Source organism: Dermacentor albipictus, chromosome 3, assembly GCF_038994185.2.
Source record: "Dermacentor albipictus isolate Rhodes 1998 colony chromosome 3, USDA_Dalb.pri_finalv2, whole genome shotgun sequence".
NCBI lineage: Eukaryota > Metazoa > Arthropoda > Arachnida > Ixodida > Ixodidae > Dermacentor > Dermacentor albipictus.
Window position 1 is genome coordinate 152,180,058 of NC_091823.1, and position 19,298 is coordinate 152,199,355.

At 46.6% G+C, this 19,298-nt stretch overlaps 1 protein-coding gene across 2 annotated transcripts in view; it reads right to left on the reverse strand.

The window, feature by feature from the left end:
- Positions 1 to 1,785: 1,785 nt before the first annotated feature.
- LOC139056987 (uncharacterized) overlaps positions 1,786 to 19,298 on the reverse strand; it is a 246,879-nt gene continuing 229,366 nt past the window's right edge. For both annotated transcript variants that reach the window (XM_070534770.1, XM_070534769.1), the window contains exon 8: positions 1,786 to 2,236. In XM_070534770.1, coding sequence (XP_070390871.1) covers positions 1,952 to 2,236 — 285 coding nt within the window. In that variant the 3' untranslated portion in view covers positions 1,786 to 1,951. The remainder of the gene's footprint in view (positions 2,237 to 19,298) is intronic.

Here is a 19,298-nt window from a genome sequence, read left to right on the forward strand (position 1 = left end):
TTTCGTTGAGTAATGTCTAACATGCAGCATATGTAGGGCCCATGTACATGTCAGAAGTGCTGCATCTTCACTGGACATACATGCATACAGGCTGCATATATATAGCACCAAAGATAGTCACGCACAGGTAACATATTTAAATGTCTGACTGCCATTGGGACACATGAGAAAATGTTACCACACGTGGTGGCCAATTTTGTTATAGGAGTAATACGAGCACCGGCAGTCTAATGTATAAGCTCATTAGAGATTCGCTAGGAAGACATGAGAAAGTCACAAGAAAACTGCTTTGGAGCGCACATTAGGAAGACATTTCATGCTCACAAGAAAAGCACTCGTCAAGAGTTCTACAGAAAGACGGTGGCCAATATGTTATAGAATGACATTAGGAATACATCAGAAAATTCCAAAGAAACTCATCAGAAAGTCTAATGGCTGTGATGTCAAAACTCGTCAGACTTTCATGTGAAACTCATCTCATATTTTCATAAGGGTAATTGCAGTTTCACGGCCATCATAACTGGCGTAACAGTGATTTTATTTCGGAACTAACAAACCTGAAAGCTAAGTTTAATGAAACAATGAACATTATCAGTACCTACTTTTCATCACGCCAGCCAACCACAGATCATACTGAGAAAAAACATCAATGCTGTTGTCAATAGCTTTCACAGTTTGGTCGTGCCTGTGTGCAAGTTCGTGTACCGAAATGCGGACAAGTTTGTATCAACAGACGCTATTCTCTGCTGCTCATGTGGACGATTTATTGCGTTAAAGCATAATTAATGGACAACATGCGTAGGACACCGAGAATAGCCTTGGCACTCTATCTAGATGAAGTAGTGGCCGTAATCCAGTACTACAGAAAGACCCTTTGGTTTGATCGTTCAATGCTCCTTAAAATGAAAATTACGGACACATGATTAATCTATTAAGCATTCCTTTGACCTTACCACGACCTCTGCATTGCGGTCGCTTAGCAATTTTCGTGGGCGAAACCCGAAGACACTTCCTATCCAACACAGTGGTAAATCAAGCACGATGATATGGTACCAGCGTGCGGCGGCACCGGTGGTAAGGAGAGCGTTTCTTCGTGACAGCGCTTTGAGGCGCAGTCGTTGAGATGCGGCGCCTCTGGTGGAAGACGCGAACGCTGTCCTTTGAAACACTGCGCTTCTGGTCGCGGCGTCAGCCGTCAGAGGCACTCGCAGGCGATACACGGGGTTCCCAATTCGTTCTTGAGAAAGTGGCACTCAAAGTGCTGGTGGCCTTCCGCGTGCGGGTAAGGTCCTACACTCTAAGGCAAAAGAGAGTCAAATGGGTGTGTGGTTCATCCCTTAAGGGACTAAATGAGCTGCCACAACCATTAATCGCTTTTGGGACTAACGGGGCCATGTCTAACCGATAGTCTCAATGGACTAACGGTACCAGGTTTAACCGTTAGTCCCAATGCTGTTGCACCTCACGAGATGAACGGTTAGTCCACATGTCATTGCACCTCACGAGATGAACGGTTAGTCCGCATGCCATTGCACCCCACGAGATGAACGGTTAGTCCACACAGATTAACAGCGAGGATGATCCATTTCGGATGATTTGTTCATCCCCAGGGATCAAGTTCAGGAATTACACCTAGTGGACTAAACTTGCCATTTTGTCCCTCGGCATGCCTCGTATACGACGACGTGCAATGCGATCTCTGCATTAAAAATGTGCTATGAATATCTCCAAAGTGTTCTGCTACTTCGGCAGACACCGGAAATAAGAGGCAAGAAATGACTATAATGAAAAATGCAATAAAATATGTTTTATGAATACATAATATACAAGACAGGCAAAAAAAAAATAAAAGAGCCTGATTAAAATGCGCGCCTGGCCCAGAAGTAGGTAAATAAAGCAATACATATGTCTTTAACATAGGACACTTTTGCAAATATGAATGTATGAATTCTCAATTGAAGCATGCTTTTAACACGGTGTACGCGACACGCGCTAGGGGAGACATGTGCGTGTTGCTTGGTACATCCAAAAGTTTAGCGATGACTTCCAGCGTTTTGTGCACCCCTTTTGCAAACACGATGTCGAACGCCCAATAAAGGGTGGACAATGTTGACAGGGCTTCTGGCAGCGTGTTCTCTTCAATCGCAATATCCTCCAGAGAGACCGTAAAGGGTGTCGAGTCCCATGCATCAACACTGCATATCACGGTAGGCACTCTGTGCGCAGTGCTCCTATCCTGCGAAGAAAGAATTTGCAAATACCGAGTGACACAATTTGTTAGATGCACTGATTTTAAAAGCAATAGCAATAAGTGAAGATACCCTTGCAAGTAAATGAACTCGCATGTTAAAATATCTGCGACGTGAAACAAGCATGAGCTCATCATTTTTAGACACTGCCGCATTTTATGTGTAGCAGCAACTAATTCTGACAAGGCTCAAGAACATATGTTGAATTATTACTGCATGGGCCTTGGTTCAAATAAAATCTCTTGAGCATGCCGAGTTCAGGTGAAAAGGGTGCGAATGTGTCCCAATGCGATAGGTACGACTAGTTTGCTGTGCAAAAATAGGGAAGCAGTAACTTTGCAAGCACTGCAACTAAAATCTCCAATGGAAGGCCATACTATGCAATATTTTGGCAGTTATAATGTGCTATGTTTGTACTGGGTTGAAAAATGCGTATAAACAGTATAGATCCAAATTTCTAGGTGAAGATTCATTGAAAGGTGTGCTGCCTCGCGTCCATTTCAAGTTTCCCGCCCGGGCGCCGTCCTCGTCTGCGAACATTGGACTCCTCTCCCGTCCCTTGTTCTTCCTTCTCCCCGTGCGCCCTCACTCTCGTTTTCTCCCTCTCGGAGTGCCTTGTTTACGGGACCTGCGCCTCTTTGTTCTTTCGCGCTGCACGACTGTGGCAGCACCGCGTTTTTACGAGTTTTTAAATGCACAGGATAAAGTTTTAATTTTCCTGGTGTTTGTGACTCGTTAACTATCTGAGGAGTGGCCGCAGCCCCAACGCGTGCCACGGAATCAGAACAACGAAAACGCGGTGCAGCCACAGTCGTGCAGCGCGAAAGAACAAAGAGGCGCAGGTCCCGTAAACAAGGCACTCCGAGAGGGATAAAACGAGAGTGAGGGCGCACGGGGAGAAGGAAGAACAAGGGACGGGAGAGGAGTCCAATGTTCGCAGACGAGGGCGGCGCCCGGGCGGGAAGCTTGAAATGGACGCGAGGCAGCACACTCCCAGTCTGGTTATACATATAACCACTATATGATGTTTTTAGTCCTCACAAGGAATAAGCAGGACTGTCTCAGCCACAGGACGGAGAAATGTCTTGATCACTCCCCGTGTTGCCGTCTTGATTTCCACCTTTCGCACCTTGCCATCCCCACTCGCAATAGCGTTCACAACGAGTGGCCCATGGGACTCATTGTGAACGCTATGGCGAGTGGGGATGGCAAGGTGCGAAAGGTGGAAATCAAGACGGCAACACGGGGAGTGATCAAGACGTTTCTCCGTCCTGTGGCTGAGACAGTCCTGCTTATTCCTTGTGAGGACTAAAAACATCATATAGTGGTTATATGTATAACCAGACGGGGAGTGTGCTGCCTCGCGTCCATTTCAAGTTTCCCGCCCGGGCGCCGCCCTCGTCTGCGAACATTGGACTCCTCTCCCGTCCCTTGTTCTTCCTTCTCCCCGTGCGCCCTCACTCTGGTTTTCTCCCTCTCGGAGTGCCTTGTTTACGGGACCTGCGCCTCTTTGTTCTTTCGCGCTGCACGACTGTGGCTGCACCGCGTTTTTACGAGTTTCTAAATGCACAGGATAAAGTTTTAATTTTCCTGGTGTTTGTGACGCGTTAACTATCTGAGGAGTGGCCGCAGCCCCAACGCGTGCCACGGAATCAGAACAAAAGGCTTTTTAAATTCTTCATGGGTAGGTGCCACAAAATTTAAAACTGCAGAACTATTGATCACAAATACATTATGGTACATGGAAAAAGTGTTCATTGCCATTCAAAAGGTGTGAACACATACGGGGTGTTTGTGCCTTATTGCATTGTACAAAGGAAGACATCTGACCCCAATATAATTTATATATGTTAACCTTATTCCATTCTTTCCTCATATGCTGCATGTGTATGTGTGTCTATATATATGCGCATGCATGCATGGTGCACATAAACCCTGGTTTCTTTACTGATGGTTTCAAACGTATTCATGTGTTTGTATGGAATGGCTAGCTGTGCGCGTGTGCACACCTGTGTGGTTCTACATCTGGCCTCCTTATGGGTGAAACAGGGGGAAGCCGTGAGATGGAAATTCAAGACCATGAGCAAAACGAGAACAAGGTGAAAGCTGGAGCCGATTGCTTTGACAAGTGGACTTGTCTTCAAGTCCACTTGGCAATGTGTGTGTGTGTGTGTGTGTGTGTGTGTGTGTGTGTGTGTGTGCACTGTGGTGTAGCCAGGGGAGGGGAGTGCACCCAATGCATGCCTCCCATGGAAATTTCTGTGTACCATAGGATGACCCCTGCCCGGACCCCCTCCCCCCTCCCGTTCCCGGTTAAAGGGGTGCGTCGCCCCCTCTTCCCCACCCCCAAAACATTTTCTGTCTACGCCACTGTGCGGTTGCATGCATGTGCACTGCCCTCCTACCGACACGTACATTAATGTATTCATGCATGGGTATGGAAATGTGCGTGCGTGTGCGGCGGGCGTGGCTTGGTCAGTGAGTGTGTACAACGCGGCCGCCACCTACACGTTCGTGTACGTTCGTAGGCACAATAGAAAAATGCTGTAGGTGCGCACATGCGAACACTTGTCTCTCTTGTATCATGCATGCGTGTGTATATGCGCGCGCGCGCGCGCGCGAGTGTACACCCGTCTCTCTGCTGACAGGTTAAATAAGAATTCGCGCGTGCATATGGTGCGTGTGTGTTTGCCTGCGCGTTGTACACTATCGTCAATACCAACATCATGTGCATGTACACGCGGACATGCGCGTGTTCCACATTTATGCAGGAAGCACACATATCTGCCGGATCAGCTAAGCAGCATGCGTGCGGGACATTCGATGCCGGGCAATCTTGGCTAGCAGCCCACGTCGTTAAATTTTCACAGCACTTACTGGGGGTGGGGCGCGCCTTTTTTCCTCGACATCGCAACGTCAATAATAATCTATAAGCACAACTCGCAAACTGCAGAACTTTGTAACGCATGGCAAGATATATATATATATATATATATATATATATATATATATATATATGTATATATATATATATATATAATCGTTTTTATTTTTCTTACGGAGCATACCGCTGACCGTCTCATTCCGTGCGTATGAGTTGTAAAGCAGGCGACAGCTGTATGGAGGATATCAATGCCTCATATATATGCACGGCACGGCCCGTGAACATCAGTTAACCATGTGCACAGCGTGGCCAGTGAGAGTAAATGCTGACATTCGTCCCGTGGAGAAACGCCATCCGAAAAGCGGCGTAACGCTTAGTCCTCCAGGTTTGCACACGGCACGCATATCTCCGTCGTTGCTCCTTAGCGGACTAACTGCTAATCGTGAAGGTCTAACGGCCTCCATTACTCCAAAATTGGGTAATTTTGCCTAAGAGTGTATATATATTACAAGTACCATTCGGAGCCACTAAATAGGCTCTCTTACAATTGTGTGGGCGGGATCTTGCTTGCGTCGATGACACGTGACAGGCACAGAGAGAAGGCCCCTCCTCCTGCAATACCAGGCACGGGTAGGAGAAGTCGATTCTCTTTTCGACGAATCCGAGGGGAGCGAAAGAGTGAATGACCTCTCCGGTGCACGTGGGCTCACGCGCAGGGGGTAGAGGTAAGCGCACCCGACGCCACGACCATGAGACGGGAAGGGGATGACGTAGCTCCCACGGTGCCCGTCCCCGTTGAGAAGGGAAGGGGATGACGTCGCACCCACGGTGCCCTTCCACGTTGAGACGGGAAGGGGATGACGTATGGCCCTTGGCGTCAGGCCATACCTAACAAGGGGCAACGTCTAAGTAACGATGGCTGGAACAAACGTAAATGGAAAGCATGTCGGCAATCGTCAGACTAAGGCGCTCAATATTGACACGTGTACGTATTTATCTTTCTTGGGTGACCACGTTTCACCGCCTAACAAATGCTATCGCTCAGCGCAGGACGCGCCTACATGTATTGGAAATGTCTAGAATGTTATCGACGCTTGAATCCACTGCCTGCTGTCGCCGAACCTTGTCTAATCTCATTGCATGTATGCGATGCGCGAATGGTCTATAACTTCGTGGAAGGCATGCGGGTCCCAGCGATTACTCTGGAACATTCGAGGACTGATGTAAAAAGCTCACGCGCTTGACCCGCTAATCAGATTTTGACGATCGCCGACTGTGTTCGCCATTGTCACCGTTCTTTAAGTGTAGCCTGTTTTTGTGGGCACAGGTTCGTCCAATAAAAGTTAGTTTCGTCTTTCACAGTATTACTACTGTGTTCTTTATAGGGTCATTACCACGTGACATCTGGTGGAGGTGCTTTACGTTCATGTACCGAACGCCCCCGACAAGCCGTGCTCCAAGGCCAGACCGTAAAGACAACACCAACGTGGTCCCGGAACATCGAGCAAGCCGCTGGCTACAGCACCTGCCCTCGGAACACGGACTTCTACGAGAGACGACCAAGAAGATCGCAGCCAGCACAGCCACAAAAGCAAAGCAACCGCAGCGTCCCCAATAGGCCTGCAGCAGCCCAGGTAGAGACCGGCGTTCCGTGGTTCCACATTTGAGGACCAAGAAGGCTGGCTGGAGACGTATGAGAGGGTCGCAAGGATTAATAGCTGGAACAGCGACGACAAGCTTCGCCATGTATATTTCGCATTGAAGACGCCGCCAACACGTGGTTCTACAATTGAGAAGCCACCTTAAGGTAGTGGCACCTGTCCAAAGCGGCTTCCTCCAAACGTTTAGAAGCGTCGTGCGTGGAAAGCGAGCCCAAACTCTACTAGAAACGAGAGTACAACTTCCCAATGAGACAATAGCGATCTTCACGGATAAGATGGCCCGTCTTTTCCGGCACGCCGACACGGAAATGTCGGAGGAGAAAAAGTCCGCTTCCTGATGAGGGGCCTTAAGCAAGAACTTTTCGCCGGACTGGTTCGGAACCCACGCAAGACCGTAGCTGAGTTTTCCACAGAGGCATCGAAGATTGAGGAAGATTTAGAAAACTCTGGAAATGTGCACTCGGCAGTATAGCCGACAAGTGCTCACGCCTCAGTGCGCCATCAAAGGACTGGGTTCTAACGACGTTCAAGAGTCAAGAGATTGAAAACAAGTTCAAGAGATTGAAAACTATTTGATTGTTGCGGGACAGGCCGCAAATGCAAAATCTCTGGAAGCTCTTCAGGTACCTAAGCTTTCCATCGTAAAGCAACCACAAGATGAATAAATGAGAGGACTTTCAGTACAGCTGGGTATATCTTTGAAGGGAAGACGTGCCTAGAGGCGCAGTCGTCTCCAATATTTTTTTGCTGCGCCAGAATATGTAGATTTTCATCATAGCCATCACTGATGTGGAGCTTTGCGTTGCCTGTGCGCAGTCATTTCAATCGCAAGACAGAAGGTAATTTGTAGACAAGCCTTTAGCGTGTTAAAACGGTAACGCAAAAATTTTGCAAAGTTCATTACCAAATTTTGTTGTGTGTTAGCGCCTGGTGCCAATCCCTACAGGTTTCCATTATTTTTCGTGGTTACTGGTTCAAACGAGCTGAATATTCTGCCGTAGTTCTTAGCAAAACTAGTCCAACTAACTAAATTCCGACATTCAACTGTGTATTGTTCCTAGCTAAATACATTCAGCCAACGATTATGCAGTAAAATGTCTGAAGATTAATGAGAGGAATGTGAAAAAGAAAACAGCACATGCAAAAGCTTACTGTATCTGTGAATTTTTATATTAAATGCAATTTTTACATTTTTGGTGGCTCAACTCACGTGCTCGTAGCCTTTTATATGTCTTCTAGCAGGATGTGTGTTTCCTGCGAATTTACGTGAACGAACAAGCGATCATATCTCACTCTGACGGAAAGCTACCTACCCTTGGTTCTAATGCCCTGTACTGAAATGCATAGTGTAAACATGGATATGTGGAAAAATAACGATCCTAAGCTGTTGATTCAAACACTGACAAAGTTGCGCTAGGTTTAGAAGCGGTAGAAGCCTAAAGAAGTCATGACATACAGCAACTCGGGAGAAGACGACGACGAAGTTCGAAGGAGGCTTGTGGGCTTTTATGGGTCCGTCTTTTTCGAAGCTTCCGAGCCTTTTTTGGTCGCCTAGTGGTGCAAATTTGATATCATCGGATCCGTGAAGAAGAGAAGATTCAGCGAATACCTGATTTTGAGGTGGGCCACCCCTTTTTTGGACTTCATTGGAACTTTTGTGCTCACGCCACGCTGGCCGAGAGCTAGCGTCTGGTAGACCTAGCGCGGCATGGCAGCAATGCACGTTGAAGGGGAAGTGCTCCCAGCGGAGGACTTTACTGAAGACCTGCGATGGCGGACAGTGTCCAGCCGAAAATCTAGAACTACGACGAGGCATGGATCGGGTGATGGCGGTTCGTCAATTGAGATGCCTGAACGACGGGGCGCAGGTGAACGGCGCGGAGGCTCGGCAATAAAGAATCGCATTGTGAAGGCGTCGCGCATGCCACCGATGCCACAAGAACACATCAAAATAGTCATTCGCCCACGGGGTGGACTGAATTTGGAGAAAGTTAGCTCTACAGTGGTGGGCAAGGCAATCGTAGAGGCGGCAGGCCTCGGTATTGAACAGATTCGGGAAGATGTTATTTGCCCGAACTTTATGCAAAATATCTTGGTGGCTAGTACGCCAGAAAGGAGCAACGCTGAACGATATGTGAGACTCAGGTCAATCAGAGTGGCAGACAAGGATTTTGAAGTCAGTGCTTACGAGACGGCCCCACACACTACGTGTAAGGGGGTCATTCGCAATGTAGACATTATGGATGTCCCCGCGACACTTGAGCGGAACATTGTTAACGATCGCAATCCGCTGGCTATGGCGGTGAAACGAATCAAAAACACAGGATCAGTCATCATTGTTTTCGACGGCTTAAAAGTGCCCAATTTCTTCAGATATGGGCCAACTCTGGTACGGTGCTTCCTGTATCGAAAGCAGTTGGATGTATGTTAGGTGTGTGGCAAGCTTGGACATCGGGCGGATGTCTGCCCAGCGCCCGATTGTTTTGAATGCCGAGGATGCGGGGCTTGGAACCCTGAAGAGGATCACAACTGTGTGCCTTGTTGCAAGCTTTGTGGCTGACGACACCTCACCGCGGATAAACAATGCAGACAAGGATACCAGTTTCCCTACGTCGTGCGTGTTCGACGACAGGAGAGAGCCAGGGCGGAGCTAATGGCGGAACAGGAGGCAGCCGAGATGGTGCAGCTGGTGAGCGCCCGCCAGCGCTCTAAGGGACGCTCGCGCTCTAGGAGCCGCTCCAGGTCGAGGCAGCGGCCATCTTCTGGGACTCCTACGACCAGGAGCCGATCAGTTTCTATGGAGGCGCGTGTGTGCTTTCCTGCAGCTGGTGGCGGCGGCGGCGCAGCTGGGAGCCAGACCACCTAGGCTGACAAGGTCAAGGGTGGCATCAGCGCCGGCCGAGAGCGCGAGCAGCGCCAGGAGCATGTGGATGGTAATTAGGATAGGGATAGGATTGCGCAATTGGAGAGAGAGAATCGCAGCTTAAAAGCAGCCATTGACGGGCTTATCAAAGAGATAGCCAAACTTAGGAACGGCTTACCTTCCGGTAACAGCGATAACTTAGGACAGGCTAGGAAACATGATGACTCGGTTGAGGTACCAAGGTCTGTGGAGGTCGCAGAACAGAACATGGCGGACGAAGAGACGCCTGTTCCGAAAAAGAGGGCCTCATCCTCGACCGTACGGATTCAGGGCAAAGTCGGTTCCGAGCTTAAATCAATGATGGCGACATTGCAAGAAAGTGTAAATCAGATCATTGGTAGACTGGAGCGGATAGAAGAACGGGAAAATATCACGATCAGAGATTAGGCAAAATTGAAATATATCTAAACGAGACAGTGGTCCCTGTTGTGGAGCGGGAGTGCACTCGGCCGCTAGCCCAGCAGGGTCAGTCGCCGAGTGGACTTGAGCTCAAAACTAGTTCACCAAATTTCCGTTGTCAAGATGGCTCTATTAAATAGTTCATTTAGTATTTGGCAGTGGAATTGTAGGGGGTTCAATCATAAGAAGGCGTCTCTACAGCAGTTTGTTTGAACGCATGGGGTCAAGCCTCAAGTTATCATGTTACAGGAAACACTGACGTCTAACGTGACCTTAACAAATTTCAAAGCGGAAGTTAAGGATAATGAACAAGGCAGAGGACTCGCTACTCTCATTAATAGGAGGTTGGCGTATATTAGACATGATCTTCACATGGCAGATTGCAAGGTTGAATTTATTATAGTGGAAGTAATCTTAGGTCGGCAAACGTTATGTCAGAGGAGCGTTTACCTGCTTAACCTGTACAGTAGCCCCCGGGACACGAAGCAGAGTTTCAAATCTCTCTTGACCAAGGCAACCAATCTGGATAAGGATGCACCGTTGCTTATTGGAGGGGACTTCAATGCACCATATTATGTGTGGAAGTATGTTTATAGCACTATTAAGGGGGAGAGACTATGGCAGCAGGCACTAGACTTGAATTTAACTCTGATTACAGACTCCTCGTATCCCACCAGATGTGGCACGTCGACATGTAGAGATTCGACACCTGATCTCACTTTTGTTCGGGGGGTGGTGGATTCGTCCTGGTCCAATTCTAATATAGATTTCGGTAGCGATCATTACATACTGATGATTACTTTGGTAGTGGCTAATAAAAAGGACCGCACACTCAGGATGGTTGACCGGGATGCATTTAGGAAACGAAGAGCGCAGAGAATCGAAGATGAGGGAAATGAGTTGACCTTGGAACAGTGGGCTAGTCAGCTTAAAAGTGACGTTGAGGCGTCTACTAAAGAGGTTCAGACCAACATTGACACGGAACACATGGATAGTCGCCTGGCACATTTGTTGGAAGCAAAGCAGTCGATGTTAGCGAGATGGAAGGGTCAGAGGTTGAATAGAAGGCTTAGAAAGCGTATAGCAGTGGTTAATCAGGAAATTGAAGACCATTGTCGGGTACTGTGCAAGCAGCCATGGGATGAAGTGTGCAATTCTATTGATGGTCGCATTAAGAGGGGAGGCGCCTGGAGTTTGCTCAGACATTTACTAGATGAGACAAACACTAAGTCTAATCAGAGGACTGTGATAGGTAAGCTGGTCCATCAGGCGTGTCGGGATTCTACGGAGCAGGAGTTGCTGAAGGATTTGGCTGAGAGATACCTTCCGTTGGAGACCTGCCACGATACACCTGATGTGGTTTTGGAATATAGTGGAGACGAAAATGCAGCTATGGACGCGGAATTTGCTGAAAGTGATATAAGGATGGCGCTGCAGATTCTTAATGGTCGATCGGCATCAGGGCCGGATGGCATTACGAATAAAATGCTACGGAATTTAGACGATGGGTCAATTGAGTTCCTTACGCAGCAGATCAATTGCCTATGGAAGGAAGGCTCTTTCCCGAAAGAGTGGAAACATGCAAATACTGTTCTGATGCCCAAACCGGGGAAGGCCATATGGCTTGAAAATCTCACACCCATTTCCCTGACGTCGTGTTTGGGGAAAGTCGCTGAGCATGCCATTTTAAATAGACTAACGCGTTATGTTGAGGGCAATGGAGGTCTTTCCGCACTCGATGATAAGATTTCGGCCTGGCCTCTCGACTCAGGATGCTATGATCAGGACTAAGCATCAGATCCTTGACCGGCGAACAAGGGATACTAAGGCACTAATTGGACTTGATGTGAAAAAAGCTTTCGATAAAATCCGAAATTCTTTCATTCTACGGGTGCTATCGGACTTGAATGTGAGGCAGCGGCTTTTCCATTTTGCCATTGCTTTCCTTACCGATAGAAGGACATGTCTCAGGTTTGGGGAGATAAAGTCGGGAGTCGTTAAATTGGGTTGCTGTGGTACTCCGCAGGGATCCGTACTCTCGCCTATGTTATTCAATCTGGCGATGTCGAAGTTGGCTAATAGACTGGACACTGTCCAGGATATTGGCTATTCCATCTGCGCGGATGACATTACTATATGGAGTGTCGGTGGTAGTGATGGAGAGCTTGAGGCTAGGCTGCAGCAGGCGGTAAAGCTTACGGAGGAGTATCTGGGTGTCATGGGGCTCAATTGCTCCACTAAAAAGTCGGAGTTGTTGATCTTCAAATCTAAGAAGCTAGGTCATAGGCCGAGGGGTTGGGTACCGGAAGTTGAGCCTTGCATTAGAATTCATACTAGGGAAGGGTCGGTGATACCCAAAGCTGAAGCAATCAGGGTGCTGAGTTTTTTACTTGAAAAAATGGATCGAACATTAGAACCATTCAGCGTAATACCAAGAAAACGGAGGAGGCCATAAGACTTATAAGAAGGATCTCTAATAGGCATAGGGGTTTAGGAGAAGAAGGTGCGATGCGCTTAGTTCACGCATTTATTATGTCTCATTTCTCGTATGTGGCGGCTATGCTAAATTGGAATAGGGGGGAGAAAAATAAATTGGAAGCATTAATCAGAAAATCCATCAAAGCTGCGCTTGGTCTGCCTATGACTACGTGAAACGATATGTTGTTACAACTGGGTTTGCATAATACTTTAGATGAAATTGCTGAGGCTCAACGTACCGCGCAGAGGGAGCGGTTGCTAGGTACACCAGCGGGTAGGTATATTTTAGAGTCAATTGAAGAATCGGTGGCTGTGTCGCATGCTAGGGCGCCCCTACACGAGTTGAACGTGAACCTTAGGGCAAATATCATGGTTTGTCCTTTTCCGCGGAATGTGCACCCCGTGCACAATGTAGGGAGGCGGGTCGCGTGAGCTAGGGCTTTGTTGCGAGAGGCAAAGGATCAGGAGGAACATTCTGCGTATGTTGACGCCGCATGGATTAATGGTAAAAATGCTTATTCGGTGGTGGTGGTAGATGGTAAAGGGAGCGTTAGAAATGCTGCTTCCATTTATACCAAAGATCCGGGGGTTGCTGAACCAGTGGCTATTGCTCTAGCACTAATTGATTCAAGAAGAGTTTTGGTGTTTAGCGACTCGCGATCTGCGATTACAGCCTTCTCGAGAGGACTTGTTGCGAAAGCGGCTAACAGACTGCTACAGGGTAGGGATATCACTTCGCATACAGGTGCTCTGTTCCCGGCGCACATGGGGACAGTGGAAGGAGCCCCGCGTAACCTCAACGAGGTGGCGCACAGGGAGGCATGAGGATTAGTGTGCCGTGTACTCCCTGAAGGGGCTGGATCTCCCGCTCCTGAGTACAGGGACCAACTGTTAACCTACAACGAAATCACCAAGCACTATTACTTAGGGCGCAGGGCATTCCCGCTGCCACATCCTAAATTAAATAGGCCGCAGGTGGTTACATTAAGGCTTCTACAGACACGTACATACCCTAACCCGGTCATCATTAATAAAATTAATCCGGACTGCGGGGTTTCCGTTTATTGTAGTAAGTGTGGGGGTTCGCTCGATTTAAAAAAAAACATGCTGTGGCGCTGCTTGGTGTTGGCTGGTGATGGTTCTCGAGGTGAACGGTGGTGGCAGCGGATGCTGCGCAGCGAAGTGCTGGCGGACCAACTCAGGACTGTTCAGAGGGTCCGTGTGATGGCAGAGGGGCTCGGCCTCTCTGTGCCGACGTGGGAGTGGCCCGCATCAGTCCCAGACTGATCCCTCAGGACCTAAATAAAGTTCTTCATACCATACCATACACCAACTCGCCCAAACTGCCAAGCTTTTTAAGCATCTGTAATGTCGCGGCCGCGCACGCCCTGGCGGACCACTGTACTAAAGTGTACTAGATTCGAAAGTGGGTGCAACGAGGGATCCGCGCTGAGGCATTTCTTACTGAAAATCCAGATAGCGCGACCGTCGCCTTCTTCTGGACGCCACGCCGCCACGCGCGGCGGAGGCCGCGGAGGCGCCAGTCGGCAGCGTGGCGCCGCAGTCGAGTGCAGTGTTGCAGTTGCTTTCGAGGATGACCCTGCCTGGATTAGCCGGAGCCACGCAGTCAGATGGATCGCGTTTGCCGTTCGTTTTCCTTTCTAAACCGTGTGTGCGTGTTTCACTGCATCAAGTGATAACGAAATGCAGAGCTCTTATTCCGCAGAAATGAGGATCATGTGCACTAATGGGATGAGGTACAAGAATAAATTAACTATGTGGCATAATCAGGGGTCAAATAAAAATTGGCAGGCCTTTGTTTTCTTCCTTTCTCAAGGCGACATGATGACTGTTACCAAAACTTCCCCGATGCCCTAACAACGGCAGGAATTTGACATTTAGGGAGCATGTGGGTCGCATTATTCATTACGTCCAGCAAATCTTTGTTGCAGTTTAATTCAGTGTTTTGAAAATATTTATGGAATAGCCGTTTTATTTTCTATTTTTATGCGTCATACGCCTGCGATGTAGTTAGTTTTCCAGATCCCCTGTGTGAACAAAGCAAAACGTATTGTTTATATTTGCTTGGATTATGAAGCATGTTATCGGTTGTCTGGGTCTTTGAGCTCACGCAGGTTTCCATTGTCACATGCCTCCAATCTGAATGACGGTTCAACTGAGAGCGGGAGCGTTCTCTTTCAGGACCGGCCTTCATCTGTTTCGTATGAGACCATTCTCTTTCACGTGTGCTGCTCGGGTATAGGCTGTTCGTAGTCATACACCAGAAAATACGGGAAGAGGTTGTGGGTACCACATCAGATCGAAGCGCCGGCTTTCCACGCTCTGTAGATACTTCCTGGCCTTCGATGATATGCACATAATGTCTCAGTATGTATTTTGCATCATAGTGCAGCTCACAAATGCAGTCGGTGACTTCCAAAGGGCCGATCGGTGAAGTGAAGATTGCGCTCCCACAACCGGCATCTTTCATCATCTTTAGGGACGCCGAAGAGCGAGAGCTTGGCCAGACCTTTCAGCCTACTATGCAACAGTAGTTCTTCGCCGAGATGTACTAGGTGTGGTCATGCTCTCATCTTTGTTTGTTCGTTTATTGATTTATTTATTTCTGTACATCAACAGAAATCGAAGCAAAAGCAAAAGGCTATACAGCCTGACAGAGGTTTTTGCTCCGAGATACAGTTCAGCATGCAGTCATAGTAAAAGTATAGAAACAGCAACAATATACAATAATTAACATAAGATAATCGTTCAACAACCTAAACTGTGACGTAGTAGTACTGCGGAAACCCGCAGTACTACTACGGTGGATGTCTCATTTATTACAGGTGGATGTTACAGGTGGACTATTACAGGTGGATGTCTCATTTTCCCTTTATTCAACCTAAACTGTCTCTATAGATATATAAAAAACAACAAAAATAGAAATATCACAGAGTAAAAAAAAACAAGCAGCTCGACATACATATATTGTGACAAGCAGCATCAAAAGAAACAATGTGTGCTCAGAAATAAAACACACAGTGCACATTGAGTAAGATAAAAAAGTCAATAAACATGGAAGTTGTAATCAACACTTAAACAGTACTTAAACATATTCAATGCAGTTTTCTATAAGAATTTGTTTAAACCTATTTTTCGAAATTTTTTTTATTTAGGTCTAAAATGTTTCCAAGTTTATTAAGCAGACTGGGTATTTGGTGCAGAATATGCTGCCGACCATAGGAAGTTCTAATTTCTGGTGTTCTTATAATTTGTGTACGGATGCAGTATCGAACACATCTAGCAGAACTGTACGTGGGATATAGGTTATTATTTTGGATATGCAAAAAGGCTTGAGATAGTAGATTTGGTTAGCGTGCAATATGAAATGTTTTGTAAATAGCAGACGCGTACTGAGGCCTTGCGGGTGACCCTAATATCCCTCAAATATCCGTAGCACCTTTTTTTTGTAATGTGAGTAGTGTGGTATAATTCTGTGCTGTCGTTCTGCCCCAGATCAACACGCAGTAACCAAGCCTGGAATAGAATAGCGTATAATATAGCGCTTTTTTTAGCCAAAGTGGTAATAATCAACCTATTCTGTACATACATCGAACACTTTTATTTAATTTTAATGCTAACTTATTTACGTGTTCATTCCAAGACAGGTCTTCCTGAAACCATACGCCCAGAAATTTTTGAGCCGTAACTTGCTGAAGCGTCTGGCCCTCAAAGGAAACATTGAAGGTTATATTCCGTGGCTCATTGATAGGTGCAAACAATATGTATTTAGTTTTACCCGCGTTTAGCCGTAACTTCTTGATTTTATGCCAACAAGACAGCTTACTTAGATATGTACACACACTTCCTTCAAAGTTAGAATTTGAAGCACCAGTAAAAAATGTTGGTGTCATCGGCGTGCATAATTATTTTAGGAAAATCCGGAATGCGACAAAGGTCATTTACCTACATTATGCATAACTGTGGACCGAGTATAGATCCTTGTGGGACATATTTGTTGACCTTAGCATGCGAGGATGTCTCCTGAATAATAACTACATATTGGTAACGGTCTGTCAAGTAATGTTGTAGTAACCTATTGGCAGTACCACGGATGCCGTAATTATTAAGTTTTTGTAGAAGAACGCGATGACGCACGACATGGAATGATTTACGGAAACCTACAAACACTCCAAGCGTGTAAAGCTTTCCCTTGACATTATTTAGTATCTCACTTTTAATATCGAGTAAAGCAAGCTCGGTGGATTTGCCTTTTCGAAAGCCAAACTGGGCCTCACTTTTGGTATTATACTTACTAACAAATTTTGTAATCTGATAATAATACCACTTTCAAACACTTTCGACAGAAACGGAAGTACCGATATTGGTCGATAATTTGCAATTTCTTTGTCATTACCACCTTTGAAGACCAGACACACACGAGCTATTTACAGTTGATCAGGAAAAACCCCAGTAGAGAAAGTTAAGTTAATAATGTACGAGAGCGCCCGCGATATCACATCAGCAACGTATTTTATTGGCATATGTTTGATGTCATCATGTCCTGCCGCACAGTTGTTTTTCATTTCGGTTATTAATTCTTCAGCCTCGCGAATGCAAAACTATAGAGTTAGGTAAACCGCGGTCATTTATCAATAATCTTGGATCATCGTCATCACATACATCATCGTAACCACAACTAACAACGAAGTAATCGTTCGTGTCAGTGGCAACCCCTCTCTAGTCAAGGCCGCCAGAGTTAGCTAGAATGCTAGGGACGTGGCTTTGTTTTATTCGACTGGAAAGATTTCTAACCTCGTTCCAATTTCTCCTGGGATCATTACTTATTTTACAAAATAAACTCTCATTTTATCTGAACTTTACACACCTTAGTTCACCATTTAGCTGGTTTCTGTACTTTTTAAACTCAATAAGTAAATTTATGTCGCCTGTCTTTACAAATTCATGTTACATGCTTTTCTTCTTTCTTTATTTTGTAAAGTCAGATATTAGTTATCCAGACTTTTCTAATTTTCGGCCGTTTACGTACCTTACAGATACCGGGAAAGCATCCTTATAGCATTTTATCAGTTCAGACATGAATACGTGTTATGTCGTGTTAGCATCCTTGTCCAGGAACACGTGATTCCACTCGGTTTGAATAACATGATGCCGGAATACTTCTAGTGCCCTAGCTTTGGTCTCGCGTGGCCGCACTTTTTGATTACTTTCACGACTATCATTGGAAGAAGGAAGGGTACAAAACATAGGCAAATTCTCGCTTACATCTACAACCAACACAGCAGCAATGCAATGCGACGGGTGTATGTTCGTCAAACAGACATCAAGCAAAGTCGCAGTCTGTGCAGTGAGACGGGTTGCCTTAGAAATTACATTTTTGCAAGCAAACGATTTCGCTAGTACTGTTAACTGGCGTGACTATGCATCCTGAGATAGCATATCAATATTCACGTCGCCCATTACCACAAATGGGAAGCCAGTGTGACACAAATATTCCAGCACGTCTTCCATGAACTTGGCAAATCCAGATTTAGTCTCAGACGGTGGTCGATAAACGACCATAGCCAATGCTTTTTCTAGAGGTATCATAAGACACTCCACAACACTCTGCCGAGTCACCAGAAAAACCATAGACATACGCGCGGGCGCTCTCCGCAGGTGTACATCGTGCAGACGGCGTCGTTTGACGGAAGCGACGAACCTCCATTCCTGGCAGAGGAGTAATTTTATTGTATTCTTTGTTTTGCACATACTAGGTGCACATACTAGGTGCACATACTAGGTTTGCACTTACTACTTTTTAAAAAACCCGCCGTGGTTGCTCAGTGGCTATGGTGTTGGGCTGCTGAGCACGAGGTCGCGGGATCGAATCCCGGCCACGGCGGCCGCATTTCGATGGGGGCGAAATGCGAAAACACCCGTGTGCTTAGATTTAGGTGCACGTTAAAGAACCCCAGGTGGTCGAAATTTCCGGAGTCCTCCACTACGGCGTGCCTCATAATCAGAAAGTGGTTTTGGCACGTAAAACCCCAAATATTATTATTATTATTACTTTTTAAAAAGAGGGTATGCACACGTGTACATGTTTATCCTTATCGGGTGACCCCGTTTCACCGCTTAACATATGTTATCGCTCAGCGCAGGACGCGCCTACATGTATCGGAAATTTCTAGAATTTTATCGATGCATCTATCCGCTGTCTGTTGTCGCCGAACCTTGTGTTATCTGATTGCATGTATGCGCAATGCGAACGGTGTAGAACTTTGTGGAAGGCACGTGGGTCCCAGCGATTACACTGGAGCATTCGACGACTGATGTGTAAAAGCCTACGCGCTTGACCCGCTGATAAGATTTTGACGATTGCAGACTGTGTTGGCCGTTGTCGCCGTTCTTTAAGTGTAGCCTGTTTTTGTAGCCACAGGTTCGTCCAATAAAAGTTACTTTCGTCTTTCACAGTATTGCTACTGTGATCTTTATACGTCACTACCGCGTGGCAATATGGCTGTTCCTTTAGGTATGGTACACGGTTGTAAGTCTGTGCTTAGTGTACATGAGCTAAGCAAATTTTCGGTAACCCTAGGTAAAAACTATGGAGCCCGGTCTGTGAAACGTTCTCGACAAGGTCCGTGTAGTAAATTGAGGTGTTACAGCAGGATGTTAGTCACGTCTGCAGCGCAACTGAA